The sequence below is a fragment of the Schistocerca serialis genome, chromosome 2 (assembly GCF_023864345.2).
Source record: "Schistocerca serialis cubense isolate TAMUIC-IGC-003099 chromosome 2, iqSchSeri2.2, whole genome shotgun sequence".
In the NCBI taxonomy this organism is placed as follows: Eukaryota; Metazoa; Arthropoda; class Insecta; order Orthoptera; family Acrididae; genus Schistocerca; species Schistocerca serialis.
The window spans coordinates 314,177,971-314,197,493 of record NC_064639.1 but is presented as its reverse complement, the minus strand read 5'-3'; the positions used below and the strand labels follow the sequence as shown (position 1 = coordinate 314,197,493).

General features: G+C 38.9%; 1 protein-coding gene across 5 annotated transcripts in view; it reads right to left on the bottom strand.

Annotated features, from left to right (window-relative positions):
• The window catches only part of LOC126457104 (mucin-5AC-like), a 100,352-nt gene that overhangs the window by 13,091 nt on the left and 67,738 nt on the right, over positions 1 to 19,523 (bottom strand). For 4 of the 5 annotated variants that reach the window (XM_050093140.1, XM_050093143.1, XM_050093141.1 and 1 more), the window contains 4 exons: positions 16,446 to 16,563; positions 7,922 to 8,188; positions 5,791 to 5,879; positions 934 to 1,166 (listed from right to left, as the gene is read on the bottom strand). In XM_050093140.1, the coding sequence (XP_049949097.1) occupies positions 934 to 1,166; positions 5,791 to 5,879; positions 7,922 to 8,188; positions 16,446 to 16,563 (707 nt within the window). Of the gene's footprint in view, positions 1 to 933; positions 1,167 to 5,790; positions 5,880 to 7,917; positions 8,189 to 16,445; positions 16,564 to 19,523 lie in introns of those variants that run through there. The other variant, XM_050093145.1, reaches the window with a different exon arrangement.

Genomic DNA, 19,523 nt, shown 5'->3' with positions numbered 1-19,523 from the left:
TCTGGATCAGAATTTCTTTTATTGATTACTACTGAGATTTCAGCTCTGGCACCACAAGGTGCACCAGAAGATCATCTGCAAGGAAGATAAAAACCACTAATTGTCAATAAAAGAAACAGTGACACCCCCCCCCCACCCCCACATATTAATACAACTGAGACCACATATCCTATAACATGGCATCAAATGTGAAGGTGGAATTTCTGACTATCTACATATAATGGATTTTTAATTACTCTAAGCCTTTTCTGTTCCTATATGTTGAGATGGTAAGATTCTGACTGTCATTTATTGCTAAATTAAGTCATATTATTGACATGTAAAAGTTATCGATATTCAGCTGACCTAATGTTTGAACACTGCATCTCTCTGGAACAAACTAAATTAGATGTTTGTTTCTAATAGCAAATATGCCTCATTACAGCTTTCTGTATGATGAAATCTTAAGTACAGCTGAAAACATCATGGCAAATCACAGCATTCCAATTTCAGCAATTTATACATTGCAACTGTTCATGTCTGTTTAGAGATGACCACTGTTAATGACAAACTTAATCTTGAGATATGTTAAGTAAATTTCGGAAAGGTTATTTATAAGTTACCGTGAGCACCAGCAGATACAAATTTGCTATTAGTTTATTAACCTCAGCTATACTCCAACAACCAACAAGCAGATAAAACGGCATGCAAAGTGACGATAAATAGGTAGCCAGAACTGGCTCTATTGTATTACAAAATACAAATGTTCTCAGGATAGCAACATCTCTAGTAGGCCAGACTTCTTGCAGGCATGGGTCATTATAATGAGCAATTGTTACTATGAGAGACCTAATTAGATATTCATATTCTGTAACACAATTTAAATAAAAACAGACAACAACTGTGAAAAAGACAAAGGAAGATCTTTGCTTGCTTAGAGAGAGAGAGACCCACCATGTCCTCCATTTGTGTACTGAGGTGATAAACCTTCCAACCATTCAGTTTCTGCAGGACATGTTTCTGATTGGCCAAATCACTGACAGTAGGTCTCCTTTCATCCTTTGGCTTCACATCACTATACCGTAGAAAATGATTATGTCGTGATTTCCAAGTTTGCCTGTAACTGCTGATAAGTGAAATTGGAGGACGTTTTGGAATATATATTCTCTCCTCGGTTTCTTCTGCCACTGAAAAAATGCATATATCATATATATACACACACAAATATTTTGACTCATTTTCTACATAATACATAGGGACAATTAAATGATCATAACATCTGGATTATGTAATAACAACTTCAGGCTTAGAGCAGTTTTCATCAATATTTTATTAGCATACAACATTCAATTCCAGATGACTGCTAGACTATAACAAGGCTGCAAAGCATAATGGTATTACATTAATGTTACCACTTTTTCAATCTTTTAAGCTTCTTGCATAAAGTACATTTTTCATTAAAAAAAACTTCATTAAATTACATACAGTACTTTCTTTTTCATTTTACACCTGCTAAAATTGCAATGTTGAACATACAATTTTACGTTTCTTGCTGTACGCTGACTATTCCCATTGTTTTCTAATTTTAATAAGTTGGTTGGTTTCTTGCCTCCCAGCATACCATCCAATCTTCTGACAAGTGTTTTGGATTACTACTGAATCGAAAAAACAGTGACACACCACACATCCTATATATGTCAGCACAGAACTGCTTCCATGCTGCCAATGAAATAAGAAGTGTGCACCACTGTTTATGCCATTTTCTACATTTACACAATTACTTGCAATTCACACTTAAGTGCCCTATGTTAGTTGGTGGCAATGAAACATTTTCACATTCAGAAGAGAAAGTTGGTGATCGAAATTTTGTGAAAATATCTCACTGCAACGAAAACTGCCTTTGTTTTAATGACTGCCTCTAGCTTGCTTATCATATCTGTTACACTCTTCCCCCCTTTTTCGCAATAAATACAAAACAGCTTGCCGCCTCCTCAACTTTTTCAATGCCCTCCATAAATCCTATGGGACAGCAGTACTCTAGCAGAAGACAAGTCTCTTTACTAGACCTGTTGCATCTTCTAAGTGTTCTGCCAATAAAATGCAGTCTTTGGTTTTCCTTTCCCACAACATTATCTTTGTGAGCATTCCAATGGCAGCTGAACAAATTTTAATTCCTAAGTATTTAGTTGAATAAAAATGATCAATTTTTGAAAACAACAACAACAACAACAATAATAATAATATGAAAAGGTTAATTGTTACCCACCACACACACACACACACACACACACACACACACACACACACACACACACACAGAGAGAGAGAGAGAGAGAGAGAGAGAGAGAGAGAGAGAGAGAGACCACTTTCTCTGGCTGCTGCAGCCAGACAGTTTGTGAGTGGTGAATGTGTATGTGCTTTCCACTTCAGAAGGTTGCCTGTGGGCAAAAACTATAGACTATAGCATTCTTTTTGTTGTGTGTGTCTGCTACTCAACATCTCTACATGGTGAGTAGCAATCAGCAATCTACCCTTTTCATGATACTACTACTATTATTATTATTATTAATCCATTCTTGACTTTCCATTGTTCAGTGTTTGATACTGTAATTGGATGCATAAAAAAGATCTGTTCATCTAGCAGAGTACAAGAAAACACACAAAGAGTAAAGAAATGTTAAAGCTTTCAGAGTCAGTGGCTTCTTCTTCTTCTCCTTCTACTTCTAGCAGAAGGGTTGAAGGGAAAGCAAAGGAGGATGAAGGAAAAGGGCTGGCAAGGTTTACGAAATGGGGAGAGTCAAGGAAAAGTCGCCCAAAATCCTGGGTCAGGGGGGACTTACAAAATGGAATGAGAAGGAAAGATAGATAGTTGGGGACTGCACCAGAAGACATTTAAAAATCTGAAAGCTTAAAGGTGGAAGGTATGGTAATAAGCAAAACATATTACTGGAAAAACATTGTGCAAGAGTTAATAAGAGCAGAGATCTAGAGGCATTATATGTGGTAGAGGGAGAGTGGGGAAAAGGAGATACAAAAAAAGATACAGGAAACTAAAATGGAATGAAGAAAGGAGTAGTTACTGAAACAAACTGCTGAGGCCAAGGAAATTAGAGAAGATAATGAATGATAATTTAATCCAGCTGAGTGGTGAACACCGAGGGCATGTAACACCAGTCCCCATCTGTGGAGTTCCAAGAAAGTCAGTAAAGATGGTATGTATTGTGAAACAGGGTCGATGTCACAAGTGTCACACTGTAGAGCATTGTCTACAACATGGCAGTCGAAATCTTTGGTGCCTGTTTCACCACACACATCACCTGGATTCCCTCCCCCCTACTACTTCTTTCACAGAGTTCCACAGGGGGGAATTGGCGTTACAACATGTCCTTGGTTCTCGCCAACCACTTAGTCTTAATAAGCGTTAATCGTTTTCTGTAATTTCCTTGGTCCCAGCACTTCTTCTCAGTAACTATTCTTCATTCTCTTTTAGTTTTCTGTAACTTACTTCCTGGGCCTTCTATTTGTTCCCACTCCATACCTCTACCACATGTAATGCAATTAGCTTTCTGCTCTTAACTCGTGTTTTATAAATTATAATGAATTAATACAGCTCTCAATGTTCATCTGATGAACAAAAGTTCCATTGTAAGGATTATGCAACATAACAATTTGAACTGAGTGCCAACCATTCCCTTGATTTTTTGCTTTTTAGAAGCACACAAACAATTTGAAACGAAATTGTACAATGAACAAACCTTATAATGTACAGAAAACTGCATTAAAGCTTATGTCGGATAAAATCAAGATGTTCCTAATTTCATCCTTACACATGAAACGGAAAGGAATCTGATTGCATTGACAAACTGTGCCGAAGATCAGTCTTGCAAGTCATTGTTCACTAAGCAAACAAATTTAACATAGAAATTCACAATTATACTTCTATGTTTAGTCAATAATGGTGTTTTTATGAAGACCAAATTTTACATACCAGTTTGTACCAGGTTCTACACAGACAGTTATTACACGAGCAAAAAATTTAGCAAAATTTGACATACTTCATTGAATCAAATGTTTTAAACACAAACATTCATTCAGCAAGATCTTCAGCAAAATTTACATAATATAATGGAGTCACACTAACTCCCAAATGTATTTGCAGGCACTGTCAGCAATGACTTTGTTGACAAAATTGTCATGCAGTGACAAAATTGTCATGCAAGGAACAGGCTGCCATTTCAGTTAAAAGGAAGAGTGGTTTCTCCAATTCTCTGTGAAGTAGCATTCAATTGTGTCAGAAAACTTTTAAGGGCACTTTATATTTTGTTAGTTTTAGGTACAAACACGGGCCATTATTAACACAATATTAAGTTTTAACTGATTTCGTAGACTTTCCTGGCGTAATAACTTCTGATATTCTTCACAGGTTTGCAGCCGGATCATGTCGTCGTCCAGACAATATTTCGGCGGACCAGCTGGCCACCATCTTCAGGTGAGTTAATGCTAGTGCACTGCCTCACCGGAACTGAATTCCAGCTACAATGACGGAAACCTTTATACACCATGAACAGAGCATCGCACATGCATGAGATTATGGGCAGCGCCTCCTGGCGGCAAGTAGACACACAGCGTGCTGGTGGGAGAAGACGGCAGAAATGATAAATCACAACAGCACTAGTTGGAAGAATCCAGTGATCGAAAAGAAGACCGTTGTTGTTTAATGTCAGACAAAATCGGATTCCATATCTTACTTAGAGGAAAACCTTTATCCCTGTTAATAATATTACGGGATAATATAATTTCAATGGATGCTTTAAGAACACATTCCCAATAGCGAGAACCAGGAGAGATCAATTGTGTCTTGTCATACATCATCCTGTGTCCTTCGTTAAGGCAATGTTCCGTCACTGCCGACTTCTCAGGCTGGAACAACCGAGTGTGCCGATGATGTTCCACACACCGGTCCTGAATAGTTCGAATAGTCTGACCAATATACTTCTTTCCACAGTGACACAGAATTTCATAAACCCCGGGCCTCCTCAAGCCCAAATTATCTTAAACTGAGCCAAGAAGTTTTAACTGTCACAAAATTACAAACAAACCCTTAGTCCCGGATGTTTCTTGAAATAGTAATAATAGTAATAGTAGTAGTAGTAGTAACAATAATAATAATAATAATAACAAAACAAAATGCCAGATACTACCATTTCTAACATTAGAAAAATAATGTTCTACAAAACAAATATAGGTGCTAGAATGTACATTCTATCATGACATGATACATAGTAAGTAGTTGCCCCTTTCATATTGTCACACAAAGCCATTGTCATTTTTTGACTTGGATTAATGTAGAAACACTTACAATCATTCAAAGCAATAGTCTCCAAAAAGTCGTCTATATAGCATTCAGTTATCTGATATGCTTTGGATAAAGGATTTATCAAATACTGGTTTCACTGAAATTTCTGTGATGTTTCAAAAGTAAGTAAAAATGTTTTCACTATTTAATATGGAATATCACAGTCCTTGCAGATTTCTATGTCTACATTTCACTACTGTATCTAACAGGAGTATCATCAGTACTTTCTTTTATTTGTAACTCAAAATGTACTGATCAGTTTAAATTGTTGCACTGTGCTTTCCCATATACAACATTTTGTTGGAATGAACACACACACACACACACACACACACACAGAGACAGAGACAGAGAGAGAGAGAGAGAGAGAGAGAGAGAGAGAGAGAGAAGGGGGTCCAAAGTTATGTTAATTCCTGCTAACAGTTTTGTCTATTCTCATAGTACACAGGACTTACCTTCTTTAACTTCTTTCTTAACTTTTTCCTCAGAAATAAATTCCATTTCATCTTCACTAAATTTTGGTTCATGCAGCTCATTTCTAGTTCTGAAAAGTGACAGAAAACAGTTTCAGTATTCCTGTAAAAAATTTTCAAATTACCTACAATATGTATTACATGCTTGGTACAATGCAATAAACTCTTGGCCTAAAATGATACTGAGTGTGGACGACTCGTACTGAGTGTGGATGACTCAGAATCAAACAGAATAATACTGTCTACAATAAATATAAATATTAAAATAGGCCTACATGAATTATTGTGACAAAACTAGAGTGACAAATACACAATTCAATTTTCATATTCAATGCTAATTCCATTAAGAAATGTGGCTTACTTTTTACACAACACAATTAAAACAATAGGGGTGTAAGATACCATAGTTGATCATCAGAAGCATTTCACTAATACATTCATTACGTTATTATACCACTAATAATTACTGAATGAACTCAGAAAACTGGATATTAACAACAACAAAAATACGGACAACTCCGATTAATATGTACAGCCGAAATTTAACTACTTAGAACGAATATTTGATTAAATCCTTAACAGTATGAAAGGAGCAAAATACAGTAATGACACTGGGCCACAAATGTCTCACTTTTATGTTTTAATGTCTATGCTTCAAACAAGACTATTATGACACTTTATGTTTATGATGCAACATCCTACATCATAAGATTATCATCACTTGTAAAAAAGTGATGAGTACAATGGACAACAAAATTCTTTTGTTATGAATTTTAATTTTATTATAAGAAAATAAGTTACAGGATCTTCTGATGTACAAAATATATGAATCACTGGGGGTGGACAAAATAACATGTAAAAAACCACACAGTATACTATGTCTTGTAGAAAGCTAGCACCATGGCACACTGCTGTGCACAGTTGATGTGCCAAGTCTTGGACGTTATCAGTCAGTGTATTGAATGCTTTGTTCTGCAACGGTTAAACAAGCGCTCGATGAAATGTATGATCTCTCAGACTTAAAAAGAATGCAACTTCTTGGTGTATGGTTAGTGGGAGTGTCTGTGATAATAACAGCTGAACTGTTTAATGTTTCACAAGCGACAGTATTCATGGTAATGAAGGCATACACAACACGGTAAAACACTATCAGCGAAGAGGAATATTGGGTAAAAGAGGAAGTTAGCTGACAGAGTACAATGAGCATTAAAAATGACTGTGGCCAGACAACAAAACTACCACAGTACCAGTGACTGCAGAATTCAACATTCATTATAGTAATACGGTATTGATAAAAGCACTGACAGGTGCTTTAGAAGGCTAACATTCATTGAAGGGGAGCAATTGTGAAAACTTTAATTACAGAAGCCAACACAAAGTTGCAAAAGAAGTGGTGCCATGATCATAAAAACTTAACAGTTTATAACAGAAAGGATGTGGTACGGTCCAATGAATTAAGATTTACACTGTTTCCTACAAATGGCCGGGTTTATGTACAGAGAACACCAAACGAAGTCTACAATGTGGCCTGCTTGCTTCCTAGAGTCAAGCATGGGGAAGATTCAGTTACGATTTGGGAGGTTATGTCATGGTATTCAACTGTCCCTATAATTACCCTCACTGTCCAGAATACTGTGACCGAACGTCTGAGCAATGAAGCGCTTACTATGACTAGCATACTGCTGCCAAACACTGCCATATTCAAAGATGATATTGCACCCAAAAGGTTCAGGTGTGGTTTGTGGAGCATCAGAATATCATCAAACATCTTCCCTGGCTAGCACAACTGCCAGACCTCAACATCATTGACCCATTGTGGTGAGGTTTAGAGCAGACAGTGAGTAGCAGATTTCCAGTTAGTTCCAACATCATTTAAGGAAATTGTGGATGTTTTGGTACAAGAATGGGAGAACTTTCTGTTGGAAACATTCAGACACACTACACATTGCTTCTGCTAAGAACTGCATCTGTTCTCAAAGATAATGGTACCTGAAGAGCATATTTTTACAAATAAACCTCTCTGCAGAAGATATTTCTTCAGTCCAAAAAGTATCACACATTAAAATTAAATTATTATAATTACAGTAATACAGGCCAAGCAAGGTGGACTTACAGCTGTTGCTTCCGAGGCTTCTTCCGTGGACTCATCTCAACAGGTGGTTTATCTCCATCTTCATGAGGCTCTTGCTTTATGGGAGGTAGTGAATCATCACCACCTTCTCCGAGTCCTGGTGAAGAGGTAGCAGAGATGGTTGTTGAGCCCCCCGAAGAGATCCCTCCATTTCCTCTAGAATCTGGTCTCCTCGGAGATGGAGGTGATGGAGGTGTACTTAATGCTGCCAGAACTGGGGCCAGATTTTTTTGTGCTTTCAATGGTGACCTACAAGACATCAGCAAGAAGCCCAATATTTCAATTCTGGTGTAGAGAAACTGCACGATTTTTAATTAATGGTTTTAAAAACATTATTGTTGGGCCTACTTTCTAACATTTCTCATTAAGAGAACAGTTTGATCTTACCAACACAAAGTCATTATTCAACATATGAGCATTTACTAGTATAAAATGCTAAGTACTTTGTGTTCCAGCACGTAAACATGCAACAATGAGAACAATACCTTTAATTTGTTAGACAAGTGTTGAAGTATTTGGAAAGTATGTACATTCATATTTGCATTTTAAAATGCAAGATGTCACTTTGGTATCAGCTCAACAAAGGAAGATTTCGAGTTTCACGTCCTGTAATTGATGGAATCATTAGACACCGATTGCAAGCTTCATTTGAATAAGTCTGGAGCAGAACATTGGATATTTGAAAATAACCATCCTCGGATTCACCGAAAGTGATTTAGAGAAATTAAAAAAATTCCAAAAACCTTAAATCTGAGGAGTCTTCCTGAAAATAAGGACAATACCACTGCCCCCAAAACTGAGTAACATTAGCTTAACAAATGCCAAAGAAAAAGAGGGAATATTAGGGTTTAATGGTCAGTGTCGTTAGAGACAGGGTAAAGCGGGTTGGAGAGCAATGGTGAAGGAAACTAGCCATCCAGCATTATCCTGAATCAATTTAAGGTGACCATCAGAAACTTAAATCTGGACGAGGAGGAACGCCAGGCTAAGGACGGCAGCGAACCTTATTCGCCCCGGTACCTCGTATGTACGAGAACTAGTGGGGACTCCTTTGTCTCGATGAAGCCTCGGTTTTTTGTAGGAAATTTAGAGGATAAGTTTCGGGAGGTGGAGGGCTTGTCCAAATGTGGTCGGGGTCAGTCATGATAAAAATGGCATCCTCTGGCCAGTCATGGGCATTACTCATTTGTGATGAGCTGGGGATGTTTCCATTACCATCATGCCTCATAAGAGCTTAAATATGGTCCAGGGTATTGTATTCCACAGGGACCTTCTTTTGCAGTCTGATGATGAGCTGTGTGCCAACTTAGAGCTACAAGAAGTTCATTTCATTCGGTGTGTCCATCAAGGTACGAAGGATAATCAGGTTGCCACTGGCACCTTCGTCTTGGCCTTCGAGGGTGAAACATTACTGGAGGTCAAGGTGGCTGTCTACCACTGTGATCTCAAGCCATATATCCCTCCCCCAATACAGTGCTTAAGTGCTGGAAGTTTGGCCATATGTCTTCCCATTGTACATCATCACATGTCAAGATTGTGGACGTCCGTCCCATCCCAATACTCCATGTGCCCCACCTCCCATCTGAGTCAACTGTGGAGAGCATCATTCCCCTTGCTCACCAGACTGCAGGATTGTAAAGTGAGAAAGGAAGATCATGGAATACTAGACCCAGGACAAACTGACCTACACTGAGGCTAAGAGGAAATTTGAGCGCTTACATCCTGTGGCTATGACCTCCTCTTATGCCGCTGCTACGAGAACAGTTGTAGCCCCCCCCCCCCCCCCCTTGAGTCACTCCCTTCCCAGGTATCTGCTAGTGGGAAAGATGACACCCGCCAGTGGCCGAAATGCCCAAAAGCAGGTGATCGTAGGGCTTCACGATCATCCTCCATCCCAGAGACGGAATCAGTGAAGCCCTCCCAGCCAGGGAAACCCAAGGATCAGCGAGAGAAATCCAGAAAGAAGACCCCCAAAACCAAGGGAGTAAGACTGCCTCATTCAGTGTTTCATGCCTTCCCAGTCTCATGATTCTTCATCCTCCAGTGGAATTATGGCGGTTTTTTTCCACCACCTGGCTGAGTTATGGCAACTGTTAAGCTTTACACCTACTTTCTGCAGTGCCCTCCAGGAAACCTGGTTCCTGGCAATGCAGACCCCTGTCCTTCGCAGCTACAGGGGATATTACAAGAACCGTAGCATATGTAATAGATAGAATGTCCAGTGGAGTTTGCGTTTATGTCATGAACTCTGTATGTGGTGAACCTGCGCCCCTTAAAAATCCTCTTAAAGCTGTGGCTGTCAGGATACGGGCGACGCAGGAATGCACTGTCTGCAACGTATATCTCCCTCCAGATGGTGCGGTACCCCTGAACTTATTTGCTGCACTGATTGATCAACTCCCTAAACCTTTCGTATTTTTGTGAAATTCTAACGCCCATCACCCCTTGTGGGGTAGCACCATGCTTACTGGCCGTGGCAGAGATGTCGAAAATTTACTGTCCCAACTCGACCTCTGCCTCTTAAATACTGGTGCCACCAAACATTTCAGTGGGATGGCAATGACGAGAAAGTGGGCTAAAAATCTCAATGCACAACGGACACGATGCACCATGTAAGGCGCCATTCCCCAACTGGGTCGCTATTCGGGAAAATTTTGAAAAATGGAGGTCAAACCCCACAGGGGGCCATCACATAAAGGCTGAAAGGTGAGAGTCTCCCTTTAGTTGCCTCTTACGACAGGCAAGAATACCTCGGGCCTATTCTAACCTCCATGCCCGCAGGGGTGGGGGGGTTTGTGAACTTGGTCATAAACCAGAGATCTATAGAAAGGGTGTAACAATATATGCACCTTGGAACCATTTTATATGAAAATTGGGGTAACTTGCAAGAAATCGAGATTCACATCAGGAAAGAAAAAAGTGTGTTTCAGAAAATGAGTGCTGTCTTTAAAAGCCATAACCTAGCTCTAAGAACAAAACTCAGACTTTTGCACTGCTATATACATTGTGTGCTATATTGGATAGAGGCATGAACCTTGATAAAAAGAAGAGGAAGAAGAAGAAGAAGAAGAAGAAGAAGAAGAAGCTGGAGGCCTTTGAACTGTCAATTCATAGGCAGATCCTGAGAATACCTTGAATCCAGTGACAAACATGGAAGTTTTGAGAAAAATGAACACAACACCTAAATTAATCAAGGTTATGAAATGCTGAAAGTTGCAATATCTAGGACATTGCATGCACAATAAAAATATGTATGATTTGCCACAAAACATACTTCACGAGAAAATCAACAGCAAGAGAGGTCCTGGAAGAAGATGAATATCTTTATTTAACAACCTTAGATGCTGGTTCAATATGTCTCAACAGAAATATTGCATGTTGCTACCACCAAGAGAAGAATAGCCATTATGATCGCCAACATCGTAACTGGACAGGCACCAAAAGAAGAACAATCAATGACATTTTTTGAGGTGGTTGTTAGTATTTTGACTACTAAGAGTATTAGTGAAACATTCACTTATTCAACTGTACTTTACATTTACTGCATGAGGTGATGTCCCAACAGGGCAAAATTTTGAAATTTCCAATACTGAAATTTCCTATACTTCACATCTGCTGTACGAGGTGATGTCTTAATAGTGCAAGACTTCAAAATTTCCAATACTTGTTTCGTGATACAGTGTCTGGGAGAAAGACTTACTTTTTAAATATTTTTAAAAGACATCTTGGTAGCATCTGACAGTTAAAAAGTTTTTATTCTTAAAAGCCACAACTGCAAATCTGATTTTTATCAGTTTTCAAGTAGAACATAGTGAAACTATGTAAACTTTGTTTCCACAATTTCACTGCATTCCACCTGAAAATGGCTAGATGACAAAACTGCAATAGCAGATTTTAAAAATGAATATGAGGATAGTTATTTGGTTTTAAACCAAAAAACATTTCATAGTACTTTTTTTTGTAAGTTTCCAAATAAAAGTCTGCAGTCCTGGTACATTCTGAAATCCCTGCACCAAAGTACTGTCGCTTGCTGTCAGGGGAGCCTTCATGCTGGCTTCCATAGTAGCACACCTCAGTGGGGAGACTTTAGTGTCTACCAGGACTGGGAACTTTTACTAGCAAACAAATAAAACAATTATGTAACTTTACTTTTTGAGGTATCAGTAATCAAAACTTTACAACCACACTTTCAATAGTCTTCAGCAACAGTAACATCTTTTTAAAAGTTTTAATCTACTATGATCCCTTATCAGAAAAATCAATCCTGTTGCAGTTTCCAGAAGTAGCCTGTGTTAAAAGAGTTTATCAAAATGGAAAGCCAAATGATCACCAGTCTCTTCTTCTCCTCCTCCTCCCCCCCCCCCCCCCTGCCCCTGCCCCCCTTCATTGCCTTTTACTGTGTGTCTTTACAAGATCGGTATTGTTTGGCAATGTTGGTAACAGATTGTGGCCGTAAGCCCTTCCTGAAGCCACCACTTCCATGGCACAGAATATGTGTGCTCCATCTGTCGGCGTCTGGAGTGAATTCCATGTTCTAGTGTGAGAATGATCCCTGACTACTAGTGTAGCACATATTTGAGGTGGGATATGGGTACCAGATTAGTTTTACCTAGGTGGATGTGGGAAACCACCTAAAAACACATTCAGGCTGCTCGCTCAGTAGCCCTTGTCATTAATCCGCAAGGCAGATTAGATCATAGACAGGCTCATCGTCTTGAATCCCAGAAACAGCACTTCAATGTGTGCGATTACCCAAGCAGGTCTAATAATCACTGATATTAGGTAATTATTTAAGGTGTCAGGCAGGACATCAGGCTACCAACTGTTATCAACACTGCCAAAGCCCTTGTAACAATGCAGACACCGTAGAGAGACAGAAAAGACAAGGGAGAAGAGAAGATTACCTGGTTATTTAAACAACCACAACTTATTATATGCTGTGAAGTACTGGTACCGTACCGTGTATTACAATTTGAAATGCGCAATAGAAAGTAGTACCCTTATTAAAACCAGTTTTTGCCTCTTGATTGAATATCTACTTCTAGCATAGATACTGCAGATTATTTTTGAGTGCATCTGAATTTGATTTTAAGTCCATCCTCTTAAAACATATTATTCTACCCCGTGTAGGTGTAGGCATTCCCTAGTTCCAGAAATGTCATGACAGTACCTTTTTTCCTGCACCGTTCTATTTTAGTGAAAAATCGGAATAATACTGATATGTTTATACTTTCTGATGCTAACTCGAGCACTGTCTAGTCTCTGTTAATGGGTTTCTCTTGTTCTCTGCTTAATTCTAGTTGACCGTTTATGAGTATGAAAAATAGTTTTGTTGTCACACATGTATCAATTTGTGCCTTTGGTGATGGTACCATTACATTTTTCTAGCTGATGGTAATTTCCTTGTTTCAATAATTTTGAATATAATATTAAATGTGTCATGCAGAAGAGTTTGTCCCAATGATGTTATTAAGTTCATTATTTCATAAATTCCTGTCAATCAATAATTTGCCAGACTGACCATATCTTTGAATCACTTGTGCTATGTCCATCATTTTGCATATTCGTACTGGATCACTCCGATTTGATTTGCTCATTTGTACATTAACTGTTGTCTCCCCATTTCATCCTTTCATATACATATAAATGTATTTAGAGAGGAAATCTCCTCTGGCTTCCATCCAGGTAGCCATGTTCAAATTCCGCAATGTTTCAATGAGTGCTATCATCTTCTAGCAAAGTGTTCATGACGCATGGGCATACCATCTACATTTCACCATAAGATGATGAGAATGACACTCATCAAAATGTCACAGAATTTGAACACACAGATGGAAATTTTGGTAAACATTTTTGGCAACAGTGATCAACAGAGTATTATATTTTAACTAAAGTTCAGTCTTTATCGCAACACTTATGTCACAATAACATAGGTGACCGGTTTCGGTTATATTTATATAACCGTCTTCAGACCCATGGCTTCCTTGGAGGATGGTAGGCAGAGCTCTACTCAGCTGCATCAGTTGACTTCGTAGCAGCTGAGGAGAGCTCCGCCTACCATCCTCCAAGGAAGCCATGGGTCTGAAGATGGTTATAGAAATATAACTGAAACCAGTCACCTATGTTATTGAGACATAAGTGTTGTGATCAACACTGAACTTTAGTTAAAATATAACACAGATCGAAGCCCAAGTAGATTTCATCAGCAGTACATATCGGAAAAGCCTACATTCACATATTATGTTTTTACTGTTTTATCTAAATTTAACAGTAGCCTGCTGTTTTTAAAGTTCTCTATGTTTCTTGACTCCTTTAAATTTAAGCATGCTGTTCACTCTTTGGTTATAAATTAAATATGTGCATCATTATGCTTTGGAGACCATTACTTAACGCCTAAATCTCAATCCAAACATGAAGTTGTTATCTGATTTCTTCCTGCGACTCCTGGTCTTTTCTTGGCTTAGTAACTTCTCATGCACTATCTCCCAAAGTAATTGCAAATGAGCTGACCTCCACAACATAACTCATAATTTTGTTACTCACCAATCACCATCATAACAGTGGTTGGAATGAAGTCTAGCGATCAAGAGTGAGAATACAGGTAAACAAAAGAGAAAGAAAGAAATAAAAAAAGACATGGGTGACCTACAGAGAGCAGTAGAAAGATGTAGGAAAGGGGGCATGGGAGGGGGGGGGGGGGTCGATTGCACAGTACAATATGATACAAGTGGGACAAAATCCAAATGGCTGACAGCGACTGGCACAGAAAGGCCAGTGAAGTTGAGATAAAGTATGTATGATTGAAGCATGACTGCATCAGGCACAACTGCAACCTGCTCTCAATTCATAAAAAGTTGGTATTTGTCGGTCAGGGGTTCAGAACCATACTACTGCTGCTGAGTACCACCTTCCATCCTTGGCCATCATTTAGTCCAGCCATTCGTCAAGGTGAGTAATTATTTCATGCAGACTGCTGAGCAAGTTACACAGAAGCTGTCCCTACGACATTTCTCTACAATATTCTTTCTTCCACAAATACTAGTGCAACATGTTGCGTGTTTGGAAAATGGGGGAGTGTCACTGATGAAAATACAGATGTGTCGGTGAATGTAAAGCCATGTCTGGATAGCTTAGTCAGTAAGAGCACTGTCTGCAAAAGGCCACATTCCAGGTTATAGTTCAGGTCTGGTGCACAGTCAGGTACAGGAAGTCTAGGTTTCTCTGATAGGGCTGCAAGAAGAGTTGGTAAGCATGTATGGGACAGGTTTCACACCGGTTCTTCCACAGAAATATGATCATGGAGCAGAGGACTGGTATCCAGATTGACTGAGCAGCAAGCAAAATTGAATGGGGACAAAATGTCACTTAGGAGCGGGGAGGGCATGTCATTTCAAAGCATACGAGGTTCAGCCCTGGTCCTATTACAGAGGAATTTGCCCAAAAGCTCGGCAGCTAATTGGACTGTTCTACAAACCTGTTTGTTGCTAAGCTGTATGTCAAAAAAAATTGAAGTAAAAATTAAAGAAAGTCTAAATGTGCAAAATATTTCATACTTTTACACATCTCTTGTAACACATAACATTACACAATTAAACAATGGACTAGCAAGGGATGTCATCCTTATGCCATGTCTACTCCCGATCCTTATCACATGGGTCACATCACTGTGGCAGATACAGGTACAAACCTGTCCTATGCACCCGCTCAGCTTATCCTATTCCACCACAAACACATCATAAGCAATCAGATGCCTGTCCACCTGTGAAAACAGTCAACCACTTTGTTGTAATTTTTGATGTTTTATGTGGATACAATCACCTGCCATCGATCTTCCTGAATGATGGTCAACTGTGGCCACAAGAAAGTTGACCACTCAGCAGTAGCAAATGGTGCTGAGCATAACATGTCACTTCAATGGCTGCTTCACTGCAGTGCAAACTGATTGGATTCTACTCCACAAACCACTTCACAATCAAAAAGATGTAACTGAACATCTCTCAATTCTGGAATCCTCCTGGCCTCAATCTCTGCTAACCCTTGCCCAACAATTGCCTCCACCTTGCCCTCATGCCTCAGGCTTCACTCCACAACTTTCCAACCACACTGTTCCCTCTGTAGTCTCCCTATCTTCTCCCTTAGCCAACCCATATCAAATTTATGTTCTAAAAGCAACTTCCCCTGCCTGTGCCAGGGAGGGTTCATCAAAGCACATGTGCACAAATTAAATTTCATCCTCAAGACTGCTACAAATAGGCAAGAAATTTATAATGGCTGTTACTTTGCATCACCAATTAAATATGAGCATTTGACAATGATCTTTGAACTCTGTTGTATTTATGACAGAGAGATTCTAAAACCTCTGTCTTTATTTGATACAAAAGTCGGAAAGAAACTTGTGATTATATTACAACTGGCACTTACCGTGGAAAATTTGCAAAACAGTTACATCATGTTTGACAATAAAAAGGATTAAATAACAAACACATTAAATCACCCAACTACTCACCCTTCATTATCCCTCTTGCGTAAAATGCTTGGTCTTGGTGATGCATTTTGCTTTGTTACTGGCTGAACCTGGCTAGTTTGGCCAACCACTACAGAATTTTCAGCTGGGACAAGTGTACCTATACATACAAATATTTTAATTCTGAGATGAATATCAACAGCGTAATTATGGCAACATCCTGTATAAGTACACAATATAAATATTTACTTCTATTTTATAAAATTTTAATTGTCTCAAATACCAAAAACCAATCTGAAGTAACAGGAAATAATATGCTCGTGTCATAGCAATGAAATTAGCCTAACTGATTTACATAATATGTAAACTGAAGTGCATGTATGAGGGGTGTTCAATAAATAATGCATTTTTTTTCCTTGGCCAACTTCAGACAAAAATATGCGGAATCTATTGTGGGACACTGGGAAATATTTCCACTTCAGCACCTATAGTTTCATGAAGTTCTGATACATGGTGGCAGTATTCATAGCCTTCAAAACGATGTCTGTAATGGTAGTGCATTCCAAGCAGAGAGCTGTCACAGAGTTTCTTCAGTGGGAAAACCAGAACACTGCATAGATTCATAGGCATTTGCAAAATGTCTAGGAGACTTGGCAGTGAACAAAAGCATGGTGAGTCATCTTTGCAACAGGTCATGCAAACTTGTCTGATCTGCAGCATGCCGGCCGGCAACAAACAGCTGTAACTTCAGGAATGTCTGAATGTGCGGACACAATCATTTGAGGTGATCGATGGCACAATCAAATACCTCGCTGCTAACTGGACATCTCTGTTGGCAGTGCTGACACACACACACACACACACACACACACACACACACACACACACACACACACACCAGTTGGGATACTCAAAGGCATGTTGTTTTTTTTTTTTTTTTTTTTTTTTTGTCCTTTGGGTTCCTCCTCACCCAACTGAAGACCGTGAAGAGCAGCAAAGGACCATCTTTGTGGAACTGCTTGCATATTATAGGCTGAATGTGGTAAATTTTTACCCAAAATTAACACAGGAGATATAACATGGGTTCATCAATTTGGACTGAAAATAAAACAGCTCCTCAGAAAATTGACGAAACGACTTCAGCGTTTTTGTCGCCACAAAAATGTAAATGAACTTCTCCTTCTCCATGACATCGCAGAACCTCAAATAAGTCTGTGCACCTGAGAGCTCACAAAACTTCATTGGATTGTTCTTCCTCATCCACCTCACAGCCCGGATATCTCTCATTCTGACTTCTATCTGTTTGGCCCGACGAAGGATGCATTCCGCTGGAAGCAGTATGTGGATGACGTAGAAGTTGCTGATGCAGCAAGACATTGGCACCAACACTTACCAGTAGGGTGGTACCATGTGGGCATACAGGCCCTCCCAGTAAGGTGGCATAAGCCTGTCATATTGAAGGGAGTTTATGTTGAAAAATATGGTTTTGTAGCCAAAGAGTGGTAAATAATGTATATGATGTATTGGAATCCTGAATAAAACTGACTTGCTTTCAGAAAAGTGTTTTGCATTAATTACTGAACACCCCTTGTATTAACATACAAGAGAAATAGTAAGATTTAGTTAATCATGAATGTCACATCAGTTCTGGAGTCTTATTTCTCTAGAACTGGGTGTCATGCATACTACAGTCTCATAAAGTGTTGATTATTTGAAATTTATAAAGCAAAACTAGTGTTTCAGTTACCCTCTTCACCCCTATTTCCTTCAATGAAATCAAATATTTTGTGCTTTCAGTCTAATGTTGCTATAATTTGAGACTAAATAGAATCAGATAACATGACAAACATGAACAAGTAAAAATAAACTGATTACAAAGATTTTCATGCTGTTGTCGTAGCTGTTTTGAATGGTGTACTACCCAGATGATGACTCCTATCTCCATGGAATCTAGTGCCACCAAGACAAGCTATATACAATGTTTACATCATGCTACACACACATCCATATCATCTAAATAAGGGATACCTTAGATGTATGTTGCCATTTGGAGTATTTTAATGTAGCGCACTGGAACCTCTGCCAGTGTAGATCAGGTCTGTTATAAGGAATGCTCTAATCCATTTCCAGTATGTTGCTTGTGTAACGACCACGTGTGCTACTTGTTAGCAATACATGAATCAATTTCAGTAGTACCATATTATTTATTAATGAAGAATTGGTCAATATGCTCTTGATTTATGAAAGAGGTCACCAAAAATCCTTCAAGAACAACAGAACAGAGTGCAGAATGGATATCTTGTAGATGCCCTCTGATGCACTCCACTTTACTTGACGTCAATAAAAAAACTTTGACAAACTGGAATTTTTGCTCCAAGAAAATATATTCATAGCAAAACTGCTACTAACAAAACAGAAAAAGCACCAATTCTGGCAGCTGCTGATGTAAATCCACGCACTACTACTCATCAAAGCAAAGAGATTGAACTCTGCCAAAGAAGTATTCACTTTATTCTTCGTAGGCATAAATATCACATGCTCCATTTCTCTCTGCATCAAATGCAACACAGCAGTCTTTTCAACATTGTTTACTGTGTACTGTCTATTGGTTCTACAGTGAGACAGTAATATCTGTAAGGGATTCAACATGATGCATACCCTGCCTGTAATTCTCCAGTAGCAAGAGCTACACCACATTAGTGAGTGTGAGGTGGCAGTTTAAGCCAGACTTGATGTTAGACTGCTTCCTCTGAGGTCGTGTGAAACATGACCTAGAACGATGTTCCAAATACTAGAGGATATGGGAGCGTGTTATGTCTATAAAGTGTTTACTCCAGATATGTTGACTGCTGTGTTTCAGCCTGTATGAAAGTGTCATTTTGTGAATGGTTCTCTCTTCGAACATATCCTTTAAAACACTCACAAATTTTTGCCTGTGTGCAAGTGACAGAGCATACTGTAAATATTAAGTGTAAAATAACTTGCCTGGAAATTCTAATTATCCCATTAAAATATTTCACTCTGAGAATCACATATCTGCATGAAACTCTCATCTGAGTGTTCCAAGATGTAAATAGCCCCACTCTTAAGGTTTGCTGGATGGCTTTATAGCATTCTCTT